General features: G+C 41.5%; 1 protein-coding gene across 6 annotated transcripts in view; it reads right to left on the reverse strand.

Annotated features, from left to right (window-relative positions):
• BICDL1 (BICD family like cargo adaptor 1) overlaps positions 1-18,147 on the reverse strand; it is a 99,474-nt gene that overhangs the window by 22,561 nt on the left and 58,766 nt on the right. For 2 of the 6 annotated variants that reach the window (XM_067015297.1, XM_067015296.1), the window contains exons 3-5: positions 5,072-5,188; positions 4,132-4,143; positions 1,934-2,080 (exon numbers count right to left, since the gene is read on the reverse strand). In XM_067015297.1, coding sequence (XP_066871398.1) covers positions 1,934-2,080; positions 4,132-4,143; positions 5,072-5,188 — 276 coding nt within the window. Of the gene's footprint in view, positions 1-1,933; positions 2,081-4,131; positions 4,144-5,059; positions 5,189-18,147 lie in introns of all 6 variants that reach the window. The other 4 variants (XR_010836936.1, XM_059040540.2, XM_059040543.2 and 1 more) reach the window with 2 other exon arrangements.

An 18,147-nucleotide genomic window follows, 5' to 3' on the forward strand; every position in this document is an offset into this window, starting at 1 on the left:
AACTGAAATTTCTATTTCTGTATCAGTACAGGCCATTTCATCAATAGAACTAATTAGCAACACCTTAAGGAGAGTTTTATATGAATAGAAGGAAAAAAATTACAAATAGTTCGGTAAGATGAGACTTCAGCCCGTAAATGCAGATTTTCCAAATCAAGGTGGGAACTCCCTGACTTGATGTAGGCCCTGCACTAGTGATACGCTCTCACTCTTGAAGAAGCCCAATCAGAAGACAGCAAGTGTGCAGATGGTGAGGTTGTGAACACGGTGTGACTGGGGACTCTGGCTGCTAGAGAACATACAGTCCACTGTGCCAGCCAGGCACTGCATGGTCCACACTGGTCCTGGCTCTTCCCCATCTCCAGGTCTCCCATTCTTGATATGAAATAAGGACTTTTCATTTGTGAATTCATGCTGAACTAAAAGTTTGTTTTAGGCAGGGCCATTTTCCCATTTTTCTGTACTTCTTTTCCTTCTCCTCTCCATACTCTACCTCAGCAACCCTCAGGAGAGTACTTGATGAGGTAATAAATGCTGGTGAAACACTGACTTGCAGAGGCAAGTGATACACTGGAAGCTATCATTGAGCACTAGGTAAAGCAGGTAGGAGGGTCCTCTTCTGGATTCTACCAAGGACTTATTAGACTTCTTAGGATAAAGGATTCATATTTCTAAGCCTCAGTTTCAGAATATATGCAAAAACACTCTGTTCTCTGTAAAGCAGCATATAGATGTTCATGGCTATTATCGTCGTCAACCTTAAAATATGAGCAAACTCCTTTCCATTTTGAAAACTGCTGTGAGGCTTTAGCCAGCATCATTTTCTATTCAACATTTACTGAGGCCCCACTTTATACAAAGTTCTGAGCTGAAGGTATAAAAGCATGGAGAGAGAAAAACTATTAATTTGCCCTTAAAGAGGTTAATTACTCAGATGGCCGTTTAACTGATGGTGTCAAGTGACCTTAGCCTAAGAGGTCTCCTTATCCCACAACCCAGGGCTTTCCTCAACAGCCAACTGCTGAGCCCAGTGGGGCCTTCTGAGGCCTGGTCTTTGGGTGGGGACACACCTGGCGCTCGAGTATACTTGGCTGACCACTTCCACACAAATGGCACCGTTGCAATCTACTCCGCTCCCTGGCACACTCAGAGGATGCCCAAGGGGAAGAAGCGCATTCTTAGCCACTGGCCCCAGTGGTCCTAGGCTAGCACAGCAAAGCCTTCTCGGCAGCAGATGCTACACTCTATTTCTGGGGAGGCTGAGTGATTATCTTTTTGTTTAGGGGGTTGTTTCCTGTCAAGTGTGAGCTTTGGGATTCAGCTGAAGCCTGGTGGCAGTTCCCAAATAAGTACAAATATAGCCATGAAGCAATTTCCTTTAGGAAGAAAAAAGAGGCTAATTAGGCTCACAGAGGGGTCAGCCTGTGCCTTTGTTAACAACCGGCAGAATCAGGATATAAGTCTGGCTGTGCTCAGTGGGCAGCTTCTTGGTTTCTGTTCAGTGCCAGCCAACTAAATGCATCAGCTTGGGGAAGCAGCAGCAGAGAGCACTGTGAGCCAAGCACAGAGTCACAGGCTCCCCCTGAAATCTCCAGCAGGTTTCACAAACCCCAGGAGGCAGAACAGCACTCCTGGTGTTCCAGTCATGTTAACAGCCCAGAAAGAACTCAGTGAAACTGCTCCTGGGGCCAGTGGCTGAGAACAAATTGTAAGGATGACCTGTGGTAGCAATGCACTTGTTCTCGGCAGAGAAAACCAGCCCAGTTAGCAGAGCCTGAGGAGAACCCTAACCTGGCCCAAGGACAGACCTCAGCTTTACCCACTCCTGACCCCGGGGGCAGCACTGGCCTCCCAGCCTTTCCCTTTGGCTGGGCAGCTAAGCACTCCCTTGTTATGGCCCTGGTCCTGTGTGATTGCTTCTCTGCGCCAGTACCTGGAGGTCTTTGTCATGGCCCTGCCGCTCCAGAATCAGCACCCGGTCCTGTAGCTCCTCCACAGCCCCATGGAGCAGGTCATTCTCCTCTAAGGTGGCACTGAGACGGTGCTCCAGCTCCCGTTTCCGATCCGACAGCATCTTGATCTGAAAGGGCGGAGAGCCACAAGGGTGGTGTGGAGTTACACCCGGGCTGATGAGTTAGGGAGGGAGGGACCAGCCCCGGAACATGAAGGCAGGTGTCTCTCCAAGTGCTCTGCCCAGGGGCCTGGTGCCTCCACCTCTGAAGGAACAGCTGTGAACTCTTAAGGTGAGGAGAAAACCCCTCCCCTTTGGAAACCTGTCTGGGAAGGGGTAGGAGTTGAACTTTGCAGAAGCTGGAATGTGGGGTGCCAGGCAGAGGCAAGGAAGGTTAGTGTTCTCTGAAAATTCCACAGATAAGATAGAGGAGGGCCCCACCTTGCTGCCTAGAACATTTTTTGGCCCTGCCGCACGGCATGTGGGATCTTAGTTCCCTGACCAGGGATCGAACCCATGCCCCCTGCAGTGGAAGTGCGGAGTCTTAACCACTGGACCACCAGGGAAGTCCCCTGCCTACAACTTTACTTCAACCCCAAAGTTTATGGGGCAGTGGAACCTAATCTGTGGGACCATTCTTTCTCAAGTCCTGAGCACAAGAAAATGCCCAAGACAGCCTCTGGAGCCGCTGTATTCTCATATTCTATGTCTCTCCTTTGTCCTTCCCCCACTGCTGGCAGGTCTGGGTCTAGAGTCATGGTCCAGACCCTGGGTTAATGGGGGAGCCAGAAGAATACAGAAAACAGAGCAGTGCCTGCATCAGCCCATGTCCCAGAAAGGAACACGACATGGACACAAGTAAGTAACTGATTTTACTTAAAGTATCTTTTGCTTGAGCAAGAAATTTGTGAATAGAAGCAATTTTTCTCTTTTTATTAAACAGGTTGATATGTTTGTACACTGAGCATCTAGCTAGTCTCAAGAAAGATACAGACCTTCTTTTAGGAAGGTCAGTCTTGTCTCTTCCGTTTCAGTAAGAAAGCAGAGGAAAAGAGGAAAGAGATGCTGGCTAAGAAGCCATCCAGCACTCCCCAAGGCCAGCGATGCTTCAGCCCAAGAACCCTGCCCTGCTCAGGAGCTATGGGAAGCCTTCCCAAATCCCTTCAATTGCTAGTGGCCTTGGGAACTTTTGGAGTCCTGCAGGTTCCCCAGCTCCTCCCATTTATCAGTTCCCTGCTAGACTGATCTCTCAACCAGTTTCTTGTGAATATTCTCTTGTTGTGTTTAAGATGTTCTCCATGCTCTCTAGTTTAGCATGAAACAATTCACTAAAAGGACCAACCTTAGACTGTTTCCAGGGGCGATTTGGAAATGAATGTCTAACTTGTCCCAAGTCCTCTGAATCTTTGCCTTCCCCCTGCTTTTTGGCTGTTCTCACTCTCTGAATTCTGTTCATAGGGCACAGATCTTCCCTGGCCACCCACCCATCAGATAGGATGCTGTCCTGGGGAAATGAAGTATGTGGCCTTTGTCCAGAGGGATCAGGTATCTGGCCAAACAAAGAAACACTGTCTCTCAAGTGTGCACCTGGGTAAGGGACCGAAAGGAACAGGCCCTTTTGTGAATGGGTCCACTATTCCCCAAGCTGAAGCAGCGTTACCCACATGAAGGGAATTCTTACTCTAGTTGATTTTCATTTAAATACCCTCTGACCTTTACATTTTCCTTCCCATGGATCACCTTTGTTTCCCAAGTTCCACTCAGTGAAGTCATGAGGTAATATGGTTCTGATACACAGCCCCACCTCTTAAAAAAACTTAGCAGTTCAGCTCTATGTGAAGTAACTTATCTACATGAAGTAACTTATTTGAAATACACAATTTCATAGCTTGGCTTTTAAAAGTAGCAGTGTTATTGGATGAAGCAAGGAATTGGCATTAGGCGGCCAACTCCCTCACCCCATCCTACACACCCTGAAACTTGGGACCAAATCTGGCCATAAATATTCCTGGGAAAGACCCTGTGTCATGAGGGTCTAGAAACAGTGAATTGGGGGTGGTGGGGAAAGGAAAACAGGCAACTCGATGGAGTCAGACTTTGGCAGAGGTGGTTGAACAGCACATCATGCACACAAACCATCACAGACAGGCATGCCAAACCCACAAGCACAAACTACTTACTTCAAGAACCTGCTGCTCAATACCAGTAAGAATTCCAAGGGAAGGGAAGAAGGAAGGGAGAGCCAGGAGAAAAGAGAAGATATTGACAGACTTTAGGAAAAACATCTTCATGTCATTTATGAAGCAGGAGAGGAGCCATCTGGGCCTCTTGGGCCTGACCACGTTGGCTGGTTCCTTCACCACAATTGGGGTGCACGATCATGTGGCGCTAGACCGTCCCTCAAAGTGTGACTCAGCCAGAGGGCTGCTGTTCGGACACTTGGCTGAGGGGTCCTGGGAGCAGATTAGTGGAAGCCTCCTCAGGAGAGAGCCCCCATTTGGGCTGGTGATATGACGCCTCCCCTTTCCTCCCCACAACTGGATTCTCACAGTACTGTCCCCAAGTGCTACTTTTTTTCCCCCTCTGGCCCACTCAGGCCATAGACCCTGCCTGCCCTTCTCATATACTTTCAATAACATTACTTTCTTCCAAACACCACACACAGTGCTTTCCACGTATCAACTCATCAGATCCTCACAACAACCCTATGAAGTAGACACTTCTGTTACTCTCAGTTTATAGGTGAGCATAATAGGCCCTATTAAGATGGACTGAACTGGACCCAAATGGAATGGAGGAAGGGAGGATTCCGTTTCCAATCTTCTATTTAGGATTGGCATGGATGTTCTTTGAGGGATCAACATATTCAGTAAGAAGTAGGACATTCATAATTTCAACACACTCAGCAGTAACTCTGAGCAACCTTATTTTTCTAGACAACAGGCTACCCGGAGGAACATGGTCAAGTGTTCCCCATTCAGTTTCTCACAGATATGTCTCCCTAGAGATTTTAGATAGAGCAGGTTTTTGTTCAGAGGGCTCCTTGTCTAAAAGACCTGGCACAGCACTTCCAATGAGAAAAGCATTTCCATCCAAGCACTGCTGCACAGGAAGGCTCACCTCGGCCTGAAGGCTTTCAAGTCGGATGATGTGCTGGTTGGTTGATGAGTTTTTCTCCCGAAAGTCTTCTCTGAGGGCATGGACTTGCATGGATAGCTGTCTCTCAACTTCTGATGCCTGTATGCAGAAGAGACCACAGAGATGATTTAGAGGTTGTACAAAAGAGGCCTGATTTGCCTTTCATTTCTCAAGCATCTCTTTGCAACTCTATTCTACAAGTACACTATGAGAAACTGGTCTCCCATCCCTGTCCCTTTGTTCCCTCACACCCAAACAAGACTAACCCCTATCCCCCCTACCTCCACCATGAATGACTCTGTCTAGGTCTAAGACCACTTTGCTGATCAGAGGAAAAAGGCCTAGAAAATTGTAAGTTCTCAAATGTTAGTTATCATCATTATGATTCTGCACACAGCAGAAGCTCAGCAAACATCTAAATTGAGAGACATTCTCAGTATTTTACATGGAAGAATAAGATGAATATACCTAATACCTTAGAAATTCCTTTATTTCTCCCATGCATTTCCTTAGTGAGCCCAGGCAAATCATCTCTGTCTGTATTTCTTACTTCCAGTCAACATGGGTACTATTTAAAATACCCTGGGGCTTCCCTGGTGGCGCAGTGGTTGAGAATCCGCCTGCCGATGCAGGAGACACGGGTTCGTGCCCTGGTCCGGGAAGATCCCACATGCCGCGGAGCAACTAAGCCCGTGAGCCATGGCCGCCAGGCCTGTGCGTCCGGAGCCTGTGCTCCGCAACGGGAGAGGCCACAACAGTGAGAGGCCCGCATACCGCAAAAAATAAAATAAAATAAAATAAAATACCCTGTCAAGTCTGTTAAGATTTTTTCTGTTCATTCCTCAAGGAACTTTCGATTCTCTGGGGAGTGCTGGCTGAGGTGCTCATTTCCCACCCTAATCCATTTATTCTCTAATGCTAAAACACAGCAAACACCAAATACCATTCGGTGTGTCAGCACCTTCTCTGGAATACGCAGGAGAGTACTTTGAAAGAATGCACCCTTGGAAAGATATGAACTCAGTCATCTTCCGGAGGGCCCAGCCCAGCCCCCACTGAGGAAAGCCCTAAACACTGCCCTGTGGAGGAGAGCCACAGGACAGGTTAAGTAACTGCCTCAGTGCTTTTCTGAGGCCAAATAGGGTCAGTAAGCTTTATGTGTTCTCAGGAAAGATCACGGTGTGCAGAAATGGTTGGGAAAGGCTTTCAGAGGAGGTGGGATGGTAATGTTGAAATGGTAGGCTAGCTGTTCAATGAGACTCTTACAGTAATGGTTATACGTTCAACAGTTCCTTTTATCTTCAAGTGCTGTATAATTAATTGTCAATCTTTTTTTGGTTCCATAGATTCAACAAACGTGCCCCCCGCCCCAGACTACAGCGCCACAAGAATCAACCTATAGTGCTAATTTTTAAACAATTACAAAACATACAACAAAAGAAAATCAAACCATCTCTTTTTCTTCCTTATTTTAAATTTAATTTTAGACACTACCAGCTTGTTTCTTAATCACTTAGAAACACAATATTAGTCATCCTTGCCTAAAAATAAAATTAGTATTATTTACTGAGTACTTCACTATGTGCCAAGAACTGTGCTAAATGCTCTACCTCAACTGTCACAACCAAAGTAGGGCCTGTCACCTTCAATTTACTACCAAGGCAACAGGCTCAGGGAAGTGAGGGAAAGTGCCCCACATTTTAGTGAATGACAGCATTAGAATGGTAAACTTTGGGCTGTCTTACTCCGAAATTAGGACTGCTATACTGCCTTCTTACACAGTATCTTGAAATAGTTTTTCCTATTTCTATCACTCACTATTGAAACCAACTTCATGAGTCCAATTTAGAAAGGCTTTTTTTTCTTTCTTTTCTTCTTCTTCTTTTTTTAATACTAAGCAATTTTATTTGACTCTTGAAATTTCTTCGAATAGAATTTAAGGCCCATAAGGAAAATTTCCTCTTATAAATGCTGCAGTTCGATTGCCTATACTGAATTCAGTTGACTATCAGGGTTTCAAATATGTTCAGATTACAAAGCACTAGGTAATTCAGGCAGCTGATCTCACTGAGCATCACTGCCTTGACATGAATCATGAGACAACCAAAGAGATGCACTGAGGGCCACAAATCTAGCCCAGGTGGTATCAGAAATGCTCCTGTAGACAGTCTCCTCTCAAAGTGATCTTCCTAGAAATAAAATTTGTCTCTTCCCTTCAGGAAGCATGACACCAAAGTCTCAGCTCCGAACCACTACGTTATAATGTTTCCTTTAATTGTCTGACTCCTCAGATGTGCCCAAGGATATACTGTTCACAAAGACTTATAACCTACAGCTCTCATATGAATCTCCAACAGCCCTAAGAAGCAGGAATTGATGGCCTCATTTTGCAGACAAGGAGGTGGAGGCTGAGAGGAGTGGCACTGCCCTGGTCTTCAGCCTCCCGGGTCTGTGCTCTCCCGCCACACCATGGCCACCTCCAGCCAGGTGGCCAGTCATTTGTCTGTGATGGTGATGGAGGGGAACGGATCAATCAGACATATAAGTACCACCTGCAAGGAGCTAATGCACCTTCCAAAGTATATTATTTCCTTCTTTTTCAGAGATGGAAACTGGCTCAGATACTTAGACCTGACTACCAGAATGAATATTAGCTATTTCTGCACATAAATTAAATAATAATCTCTGAAGTTTGACATGACTCTAATGTTCTAAATGCTTTCTGAACAAAGTATCAGAAAGGTTACAAGGCCAATTTTAGTTCTATAGTGGATTTCAGAGCTTCTTTGAAGTTCTTCAAGTAGGAGAGTAAGCCAGAATAACAGTGGTCTTCCTCAAAAGATCTGCCCTGCTCCTGAGAGGAGGGATGTACGATGAAAGGAAAAAAAAGTTAAGGGTCAGATGGTCAGGGTTAAGAGTTCCTGTCCTACCATAGATATGGGTATGAGTTATATGAGTCATTTAACCTCTTTGAGTCTCACTTTCCCAAGTTATAGACATATTCCTCCTTTACATTGTAACACAAAAAGGGCAGGTTTGAAGGTGTGCCCATTTCCCTATTTGTAATTCAGGACTTTGTGGGATTGAGTCTAATCACTGAAGTGTAGGGAAATAAGGAAAGGAAAGAAATATCACATTGCTACAAGTTTAGGGCAACTAGGATCAGTTGTTTGCTTTTTTAAAAAACTCAGGTACTGAGAACACCATGTGTATATTATAAGGAGCTGCCATATGCACAAGTCCACTGAGAGCAGCCTGTTAGGTGACTTGGCCAACATCATGAAGGTCAAGCTAAAAAATATAGGGAAATACAGAAATATTCAGCAGCCATACCTTTCAGTTCTGTTCTCCTGGTGGCCTTGCAAAGATCAGCTATTTAATATCCAGGAGCCATACCTCTCTTGGAGATAAAAAACTTTCTCCTTCTAGGTTTAGGGCAGCTAGCCAGGGCCCTGGGACCTTTTTTGGTGGTGGTGGGGTTATATTAGGATAATTCATTTTGAAAGCACAAAACGATGGTATGGGACTTACAGTTTACTTCTCAAAATGATGAGTTTTGGCTACCATGCCTGATTAAGCAGCCAGTAACAGCTGTGGCAAAACTGTGGCAGAGAATGACATCTATAATCATAGGTGAATATAAAAAAAGATGGTATGCTTTTAGCTCAAGTATTTTTATTCTTAAACTCTTAAATTTTTTTAAATAATAAGAGTAACAGGTGACTTCCCTGGTGGTCCAGTGGCTAAGACTCTGTGCTCCCAGTGCAGGGGGCCTGAGTTCGATCCCTTGTCGGAGAACTAGATCCCACATGCATGCCACAACTAAAGAGTTTGCATGCCGCAACTAAGAAGTCCATATGCTGCAACTAAGACCTGGCGCAGCCTAAATAAATAAATAAATAAATATTAAGGAAAAAAAAGAGCAACAAATGTTTAGAGTAAAAAAACTTAAGACGAACTGAAGGACTGAAATGAAAGTTTAAGTCCCCACTTATTCCTAATCAGCAGTACCACTCTCCAGTGATATATCTAATATCATCCATATTAGACATACTTCTTGTGAGTCTTTGTAGAAATTTTCTATTCATATCTATCTATCTATCTATCTAAAACATTACTAAAATTTTGGCTTTAAAAATACATATAGTGGGCTTCCCTGGTGGCACAGTGGTTGAGAGTCCGCCTGCTGATGCAGGGGGACATGGGTTCGTGCCCCGGTCAGGGAAGATCCCACATGCCGTGGAGCGGCTAGATCCGTGAGCCATGGCCACTGAGCCTGAGTGTCCGGAGCCTGTGCTCCGCAACAGGAGAGGCCACAACAGTGAGAGGCTCACGTACTGCAAAAACAAAAACAAAAACAAAAACATATAGTGTTTTAACATCTTTCTATGTCAATATGTAAATCTACCTTATTCTTTTTAGCAGTTATCTGGCATTTAGTTATATGAATATATCATAATTTATTTAACTAGTCCCTGCTTATGAGCATTTATAGAGTATTTCAATTCTTTGCTATTATAAACAGTGCTTTCAAAAAATATCCTTGCTAATCAATCTTTGTACTTGTGGGAGAATACCCTATAAGTGAATAAATTCCTATAAGTGGAATTACTAGATTTTTTTTTTGCAGTACGCGGGCCTCTCACTCTTGTGGCTTCTCCCGTTGCAGAGCACAGGCTCCGGACATGCAGGCTCAGAGGCCATGGCTCACGGGCCCAGCGGCTCCATGGCATGTGGGATCTTCCCGGACCGGGGCACGAACCTGTGTCCCCTGCATCGGCAGGCGGACTCTCAACCACTGCACCATCAGGCAAGCCCTGCATATTCATTTTTATAGACACTGCCAAACTGTCCTCCAAAAATGTTGGATCAATTTACTGTACACCTACTGACAGTACAAATATGCCTGCTTCCTAATACCTTTCCACCACTGGGTATTATGAAATATTTTAATCTTTAGATACTTATTTCTAATGTTCTCAAAAACATCTCTTATACTTTCATTGCATCAAGATTGAATAAAGAAAACAAGACATTCAAGAAATAACTCTAGTTCTGTTAAAGAATGCTGAAAAGTTTAACACATACATTTCTTGAACTATCTGAAATGAACTATTTTTATAATCTGAGTGCTTAGGTAATTATTTATTATTTAATTAATCCTCAAATTGGCAAAAAAAACCTGACAGTGTGTTCTTTCTGCCCGATATGCTTGATTTGGTCAAGTACCATCTAGGACAGATTACTTTCTCTCTGCTGAGCAGAGCTGTTCCATGATTACTTTTCCAATTGACATGATTAGCAATATAAGAATATTTCACTGGGCTTCCCTGGTGGCGCAGTGGTTGAGAGTCCTCTTGCCGATGCAGGGGACGCGGGTTCGTGTCCCGGTCCGGGAAGATCCCACATGCCGCGGAGCGGCTGGGCCCGTGAGCCATGGCCGCTGAGCCTGCGCGTCCGGAGCCTGTGCTCCGCAACGGGAGAAGCCACAACAGTGAGAGGCCCGCGTAGCGCAAAAAAAAAAAAAAAAAAAAAAAAAAAAAGAATATTTCACTAAACTGTAACATTTTAAATTTGTTTAAACTGGCCAAAGTAGAACTGTTAACTATATACTTTTTAAATTTTATTTTTATTTTTGGCTGCGTTGGGTCTTCATTGCTGTGTGTGGGCTTTCTCTAGTTACGGCAAGCAGGGGCTACTCTTTGTGTGGTGTGCAGGCTTCTCATTGCGGTGGCTTCTCTTGCTACAGAGCACGGGCTCTAGGTGCATGCACTTCAGCAGTTGCAGCATGTGGGCTCATTAGTTGCAGCACGCGGGCTCAGTAGATGCGGGAGTGCGCGGGCTTCAGTAGTTGTGGCGCACGGGCTTAGTTGCTCCGCGGCATGTGGGATCTTCCCGGAGCAGGGATCGAACCCGTGTCCCCTGCATTGGTAGGCAGATTCTTAACCACTGCACCACCAGAGGAGTACCAACTATATAATTTCTTGTTAAATGGAGGCAAGGAAGTTGCATTAGTTACACATGAGCATCCATTTAACTTATTTGTGAAAAGAAAAAAAATGAGCCAATTAACTTAGAAATTACAGTAGGAGAGATCTACCATTTTATTTTTATTTTTTAATTGAAGTATGATTGATTTACAGTATGTTATTCAGTTGTACAGCAAAGATATTCAGTTATACACACACATACATTCTTTTTCAGATTCTTTTCCACTATAGGTTATTACAAGATATTGAATATAGTTTCCTGTGCTATGCAGTAAGTCCTTGTTGCTTATTTTATATATAATAGTGTGGATCTATTAATCCCATAAGTTTGTTTTCTATGTCTGTGAGTTTGTTTCTATTTTTGTAAATAAGTTCATTTGTATTATTTCTTTAGATTCCACATATAAGTGATATCATATAATATTTGTTTTCCTCTGACTTTCTTCACTTAGTAAGATAATCTCTAGGTCCATCCATGTTGCTGCAAATGACAATATTCCATTCATTTTTATGGTTGAGTAATATTCCATTTGTGTGTGTGTGTGTGTGTGTGTGTGTGTGTGTGTGTGTGTGTGTGTGTGTATTGCACAGCTTCTTTATCCATTCAGCTGCTGATGGACATTTAGCGTTGCTTCTATAACTTGCCTATTGTAAATAGTGCTGCTTTGAACACTGGGGTGCATGTATCGTTGAATTAGAGTTTTCATCTTTTCCAAATGTAAGTCCAGGAGTGGGATTGCTGGATCATATGATAACTCTATTTTTAGTTTTTTATGGAACCTCCATATTGTTCTCCATAGTGGCTGTCCCAATTTACATTCCCACCATCAGTATAGGAGGGTTCCCTTTTCTCCACACTTTCTCCAGCATTTACTATTTGTAGACATTTTGATGATGGTCATTCTGACTGGTGTTTGGTGGTACTTCATTATAGTTTTGATTTGCATTTCACTAATAATTAGTGATGCTGCGCATCTTTTCAACTGCCTGTTGCCCATTTGTATGTCTTCTTGGAGAAGTGTTTATTTAGGTCTTTCGCCCATTTTTTGATTAGGTTGTTTGCTTTTTTTTTGTTTGATATTGAGCTGTATGAGCTGTTTGTGTATCTTGGAAATTAAGCCCTGTTCATTGCATCATTTGCAAATATTTTCTCCCAGTCCGTAGGTTATCCTTTTTGTTTTTTGTTTCTTTTTGGGTTGCAGCACACGGCACACAGGATCTTAGCTGCCCGACCAGGGATCAAACCTGCCACACCTCCTGCAGTGGAAGCACATAGTCCTAACCACTGGACTGCCAGGGAAGTCCCTATTTTTCAATTTTCAGTTTCTGTAACAGAACCCCAGAACAGGGTTTGTTTTGAAAATACATTTTGTTGATTTTCCCTCAATCTTTCTATGTGGGTATGTATGTGTGTATGCACAATTACCCATGATCATATTACTCATAGATTTTTTTCATTTTTCACTTAGCATGGTATCAGAAACATTTCCATGTTATTTATTATTACACGTCTTAATTGTCACTTTAAGTGACTGCATAATATTCCATCAAGTAGATATGTTATGATTTCCTTTACCACTCCTTCATTGTTAGGCATCTGGGATTTTCCCATATTTTGCAATTATAATGAATACGTGTCACCCTGGTGGTGGTAGCAGAACTTTACTACTAGTAGAGTGGAATAGAAAACCTAAGTTTTCCAGTAGAATGGAAAAACTGAGTCAGAAAAGTAGATGATTATACATTAGAATAGAAAATCTACACCAATTTGAACCAAAAATGGGTTTATGATTAGCCTTTGCTTAACTGAAAAATCCAATTAACCTGAAGTCTGTATTTTCTTACTTTCAAGGTCTTATAGTTAAAAACTTTCAAATTTGGGGCTTCCCTGGTGGCGCAGTGGTTGAGAATCTGCCTGCTAATGCAGGGGACACGGGTTCGAGCCCTGATCTGGGAGGATCCCACATGCCGCAGAGCAACTGGGCCCATGAGCCACAACTACTGAGCCTGCGCTCTGCAACAAGAGAGGCCGCGACAGAGAGAGGCCCGCGCACCGCGATGAAGAGTGGCCCCCACTTGCCACAACTAGAGAAAGCCCTCGCACAGAAACAAAGACCCAACACAGCAAAAATTAAAAAATAAATTAATAAACTCCTACCCCCAACATCTAAAAGAAGTCACAGGCTGGCAATCCTGCAAAAAAAAAAAAAGACACTTTCAAATTTGGTAATAGGTGTCATGAGCCTACTGAGAGTAAAAAGGAGGCTTATCATGTAATATGCTATCTTGATCATTTATAGTAATAAAAGCAATAGCTATCTACTAGATGGTAAGTAAATGCAAAAATGTATAATAGCCTTTTGTTCTCACTAGGGTTTAGTATGCCAATTCCTCCCAAAGCCTTACAAAATTAAAACTCAGAAGTTAAGTTTGTTTTGTATTTATATTTTACTTAATATATACAGATGGTAAGATTTTCACCAATACCTTTCCAAAGAGGAGGTTTCATTTCTGGTAATACAGTGGGCTAGGTTATTTGGACTGACCTTCCTACTGAAAACAGCTAAAAATACTGGATAAAGTGTCAAAGATTTCTTAAAAGCATCAAAGAGCTGACAAGATAGTGACAGAGTCACATTAATATTTCACATATGCAAATTATTACAACCAACCAATGGAACACAAACAGTAACAAATAAACCTAACTACACCACAAATAAATAGCATAACCACAACTGTAGGGGGTCAAGAAGAAAATAACTTACTTAAATAGCTTTGGAAAACAGTCTTTTGACTGTATACCGTAAGGTTCAGGGAAAAAAGAACTCTAAAGAGCTACTGAACTGTAGTTAATAAACCTGTTTCTCACAGATGTATGGTTTAGCAATTCTAACATTACTGTATGTGTTTAATAGAATTGAACAAATAAGTAAATGTACTATGGATAATGAGAACCGGGTTCTCTTGTGGAAAAAAGGAAAGAGGGAAGGCTAACATGAACTCTGTGGTACTGGATTAGAACTGGAGACATCAGAATGAACTTACGGTTTTTAATACGTATATAAATGGAGAGATTGAGAAATAATTATAGATATCTGTTTATGAATGTGTTAGCATTTACACACTTATTTCCTAATTCTGTCTTCTGAGAGGGCCTAAAAGTAATGACATTCTACTGCTCAAATTGGTTTCTATATACCAATCTCTAATAAATGAACTAAAGCTCCTTGGAGAAATGGCTTGTTCCAGGGTTGGGGAAGGAAAAATACAAGATGAGCCTGGAACATCTTGTGATGCCAGAAAGAAAGGAAGTGCTCAAAAAATGATGGAGGTACACTGAATGGACATAGGAGTCAATTCAAAGGAGCTCCCAATGGCTAAGGCTGGGACGATATGATCAATAAAACAAATAATGACAGCAATGGATTATAATGCATAGAATAAGATAAATATTCATGGATCCACAATGATAAGTAAATAATTGGATAAATTAATTAATAAGAGAAGAGAGAGGCAGCTCTTCCTTCCAGAGAATTCCAATTAATAAATGTAAAAGGACCATTGGAGACAGAAAATCACCATTAGGTAAGCATCACAGCAATAACTGTTTCAGGCAAGAGCTAGAGCATGGGGACGTCCCTGGTGGTCCAGTGGTTAAGACTCCATGCTCCTAATGCTGGGGGCCCAGGTTCAATCCCTAGTCAGGGAACTAGATCCCACATGCTGCAACTAAGAGTTCACATATTGCAATTGAGACCTGGCGTAGATAGATAGATTAGATAGATAGATAGATACACAAAAAAAGAGCTAGAGGATGAATGCTAATAACTGGTGGGCAAAAGTCTGACGAGAAACAGGATATTTATATGGTCTCAAAGTTATCTCCCCGTAAGACTTATTAATTACAAAGAGGAAAAGAGTAACTTCACAGTGGAGAAGCCTGGCAGATACTACCTTAGCCGAATGGTAGAAGTTAATATCACCAGTAAAAAATATATATATATCAACACCTCATGTCCTCAATATGAAACACTGAAAAGGGCACAACTGCATTTCTGTGCTATTGCTGCAAAACTGCATAACCTAATTTAATCATGACAAAACATTAGACAAACCCAAATTGAGGGACCATCTATAAAACAATTCATCATTACTCTTCAAAAGTACCAACTTCAGTGGGCTTCCCTGGTGGCGCAGTGGTTGAGAATCCGCCTGCCGATGCAGGGGACACGGGTTCGTGCCCCGGTCCGGGAAGATCCCACATGCCGCGGAGCGACTGGGCCCGTGAGCCATGGCCGCTGCGCCTGCGCGTCCGGAGCCTGTGCTCCGCAACGGGAGAGGCCACAACAGTGAGAGGCCCACGTACCACACACACAAAAAAAGTACCAACTTCAGGAAAAACAAACCAACACTTAAGAACTGTTAGAGATTGCAGGAGACAACTAAATACAATATGGGAGGTTGAGCTGGATCCTGGGCCAAAAAAAAAGGATGCTGGTGGGAAAATTGGCAAAATTCCAGTAGGTATGTAGATTAGTTAATATTGCCTCAATGTCAATTTATTGGTTTTGATAACTGTACTATGGTTACGTTAAGATGTTAGTATTAGGGGAAAATAGAAGAAGGGTATATGAGAATCCCTATTTTTTTTCGTAACTTCCTTACAAGGCTAACATTATTAAAAAAAAAAAAAAACTCATTGGTAGTGCCACTAGACACTTGGCAGGAGAAAACAAGTCATCTCTGAAGGATGATAACTTCATCCAAAGATCAAATAATTTCCATAAACAATTTTCTAATAATAAGCAGATTATAGCAAAACCAAAACAAAAATACCCATAGAAACAAAGACTCATGAGCAAGAACCAGCACAAACAACAACAGAAACATTCATAATGACTTCAGATACTAGAATTATCAGATATAGATTGTAAGACAACTGTGATTATGTTAGATAAATAAAAGACATGATTAAAAATAGCTCTGTGGAACAGGAAAATATAAAATACAACTGACCAGACTGAAAATGACACAAGATGTCTAGCAATAAAAAACAATCCTTTGAGTTCACATAGCACCCTGGACACACACCTCTAGCAGAGCACATATTACATTTTATTACAGTTATCCATTTGCATCCTTCTCCCTCACCACATTTTATGCTTTTTAAGGTGAGGGGTGACTAAGTCTAATTCATTTTTGTATTCCCAGTGGATAGCACAATGCCTGGCACATGATAAGTACGCAAAAAATGTGTGAACTGAACTAAACTAAGTATCTTTCATGGCTGACAGAAACTGCCCTTGAGCAATTAAATGAATCAAGTCTAAATGTATAGTAGTATAGCTACTATAGGATGAAAAAAACAAAAGTAAAAATCTCCAAAGAACTAGAGTAGACACACAGACCCCCAAATTTAAGTCAAAATGTTAACAAGTTTATTAAGCTTTTACTGTGTGGCCAGATTTATGCTATGAACTAGGGATACAATAGTGAGGAAGACAGATCTGGTCTCTACTTTAGGCTCTAAAAATGTCAGAGCTGGACCTTACTAGAAAAAACAAAACAGTTATTTGAACTCCTTCATTGCACAGATAAGGGAACTGAGGCCCAGAAGGGATGCATAAGGGTCACATAATGAGTAACTGAAAGGTAAACAAATGAGATACCAATTTAGGGAGAATGACTGAAAAGAATGGAAAAACAAATCACAAAAAACAGGGACTTAAAATTTTAATAGCAATGCAGCTGATAGAGAAAGGTTAGAGAATGAGAAAACCAAACCAAACGTGAGACATAGTAAGTAGAGTACTGATGTTTGCAAATATTCAAAGAAAAACATTTTCTTTTCCTGGTCTCTCATCTTGGGTTTCAACTAGATTAACTATTTTAATCTCTCTCCTGCTAGACTTTGAGCCCTAGTATCCACATTATTTAGTACATTACTGGTGCTTAAAACATATTTGGAGAATGAATGGTTTATGTTTTATCAGAAAGTCAGTTTTCCTGTCAAGTTCTATTTTTCACTTTAGAATACAGAGTATCCTCTCTAGACTCTGCAAAGTACTACTTCACTACCAAGCCAAAGTAAACACAGAAACAAACACCTAACAATTCTTTCAAGTGAAAAATTTAAGATTTTAACAAAATGAAGATAAGTTTCATATTGACCAAGCTTTTCATTTTATTTTAGCTTAATGGGAATATGTTTTTCTGAACAACCCAAAGTTCCATGCTTGTTACAGGTAGACATTTGCCCATCTAATCCATGTTGGGTTATTGGGTTCTTGTAAGTTTATGCTGTTACATGATAATGATGTGGCTATGGACATCTGCTGTACTACTTTACTAATTAATACTATCTTAGTTCAGATATGTGATACAAACAGATGAAACTCACTTTGTACCCAAGATTTATGTAGAAGGATGTTCACTGCATAATTGTTTGCAATAGTAAAAGACTGGAGGCAACCAAAGTGTTCACTGTTAGCAGATTGGATGTATCAGTGCAATGGAATGCTATATACATCTGCCGGCACTAATATGACAGGTGAGAACTCTACCACTGAATCACCCACACACTGATTACTTGCATTAATATGGAAAGATTTCAACAATGTAATATAAAGTGAAAAAACCCCAGCATATTTGATCCTATTTACCTAAGATTATGTGTATATGTTTATTTAAGTGCACACATGCATAGAAGGCCTGGAAGGCTGTTCATCAAAATGCTATCAGTGATTATCTCTAGAGGATGATATTCCTAGTGATGTTCATTTCGGAAAAAAAATTGTCATAAAGTTTGAATATTCTATAGTAGTATGCATTATCTTAATAATTAGGGAAAATAAAATTATTTTATTTAAAAATAGGTAAATTCATAAGATATCAACCTAGGGAGAAAGGTGAAAGAAAAAAAAATTAACATCAAATAAAGATCAGAAATTTTAGTAATAATGAGGCTGGGGAGAGTGATACAACAATCACAACAAACCTCGGACAGCATAAGCTTAGAAAGATTGAGGGGGAAGAGAAGTTATTATTATTACTTTTTAAACTTTTAAA

Source organism: Kogia breviceps, chromosome 15 (genome assembly GCF_026419965.1).
Source record: "Kogia breviceps isolate mKogBre1 chromosome 15, mKogBre1 haplotype 1, whole genome shotgun sequence".
NCBI lineage: Eukaryota > Metazoa > Chordata > Mammalia > Artiodactyla > Physeteridae > Kogia > Kogia breviceps.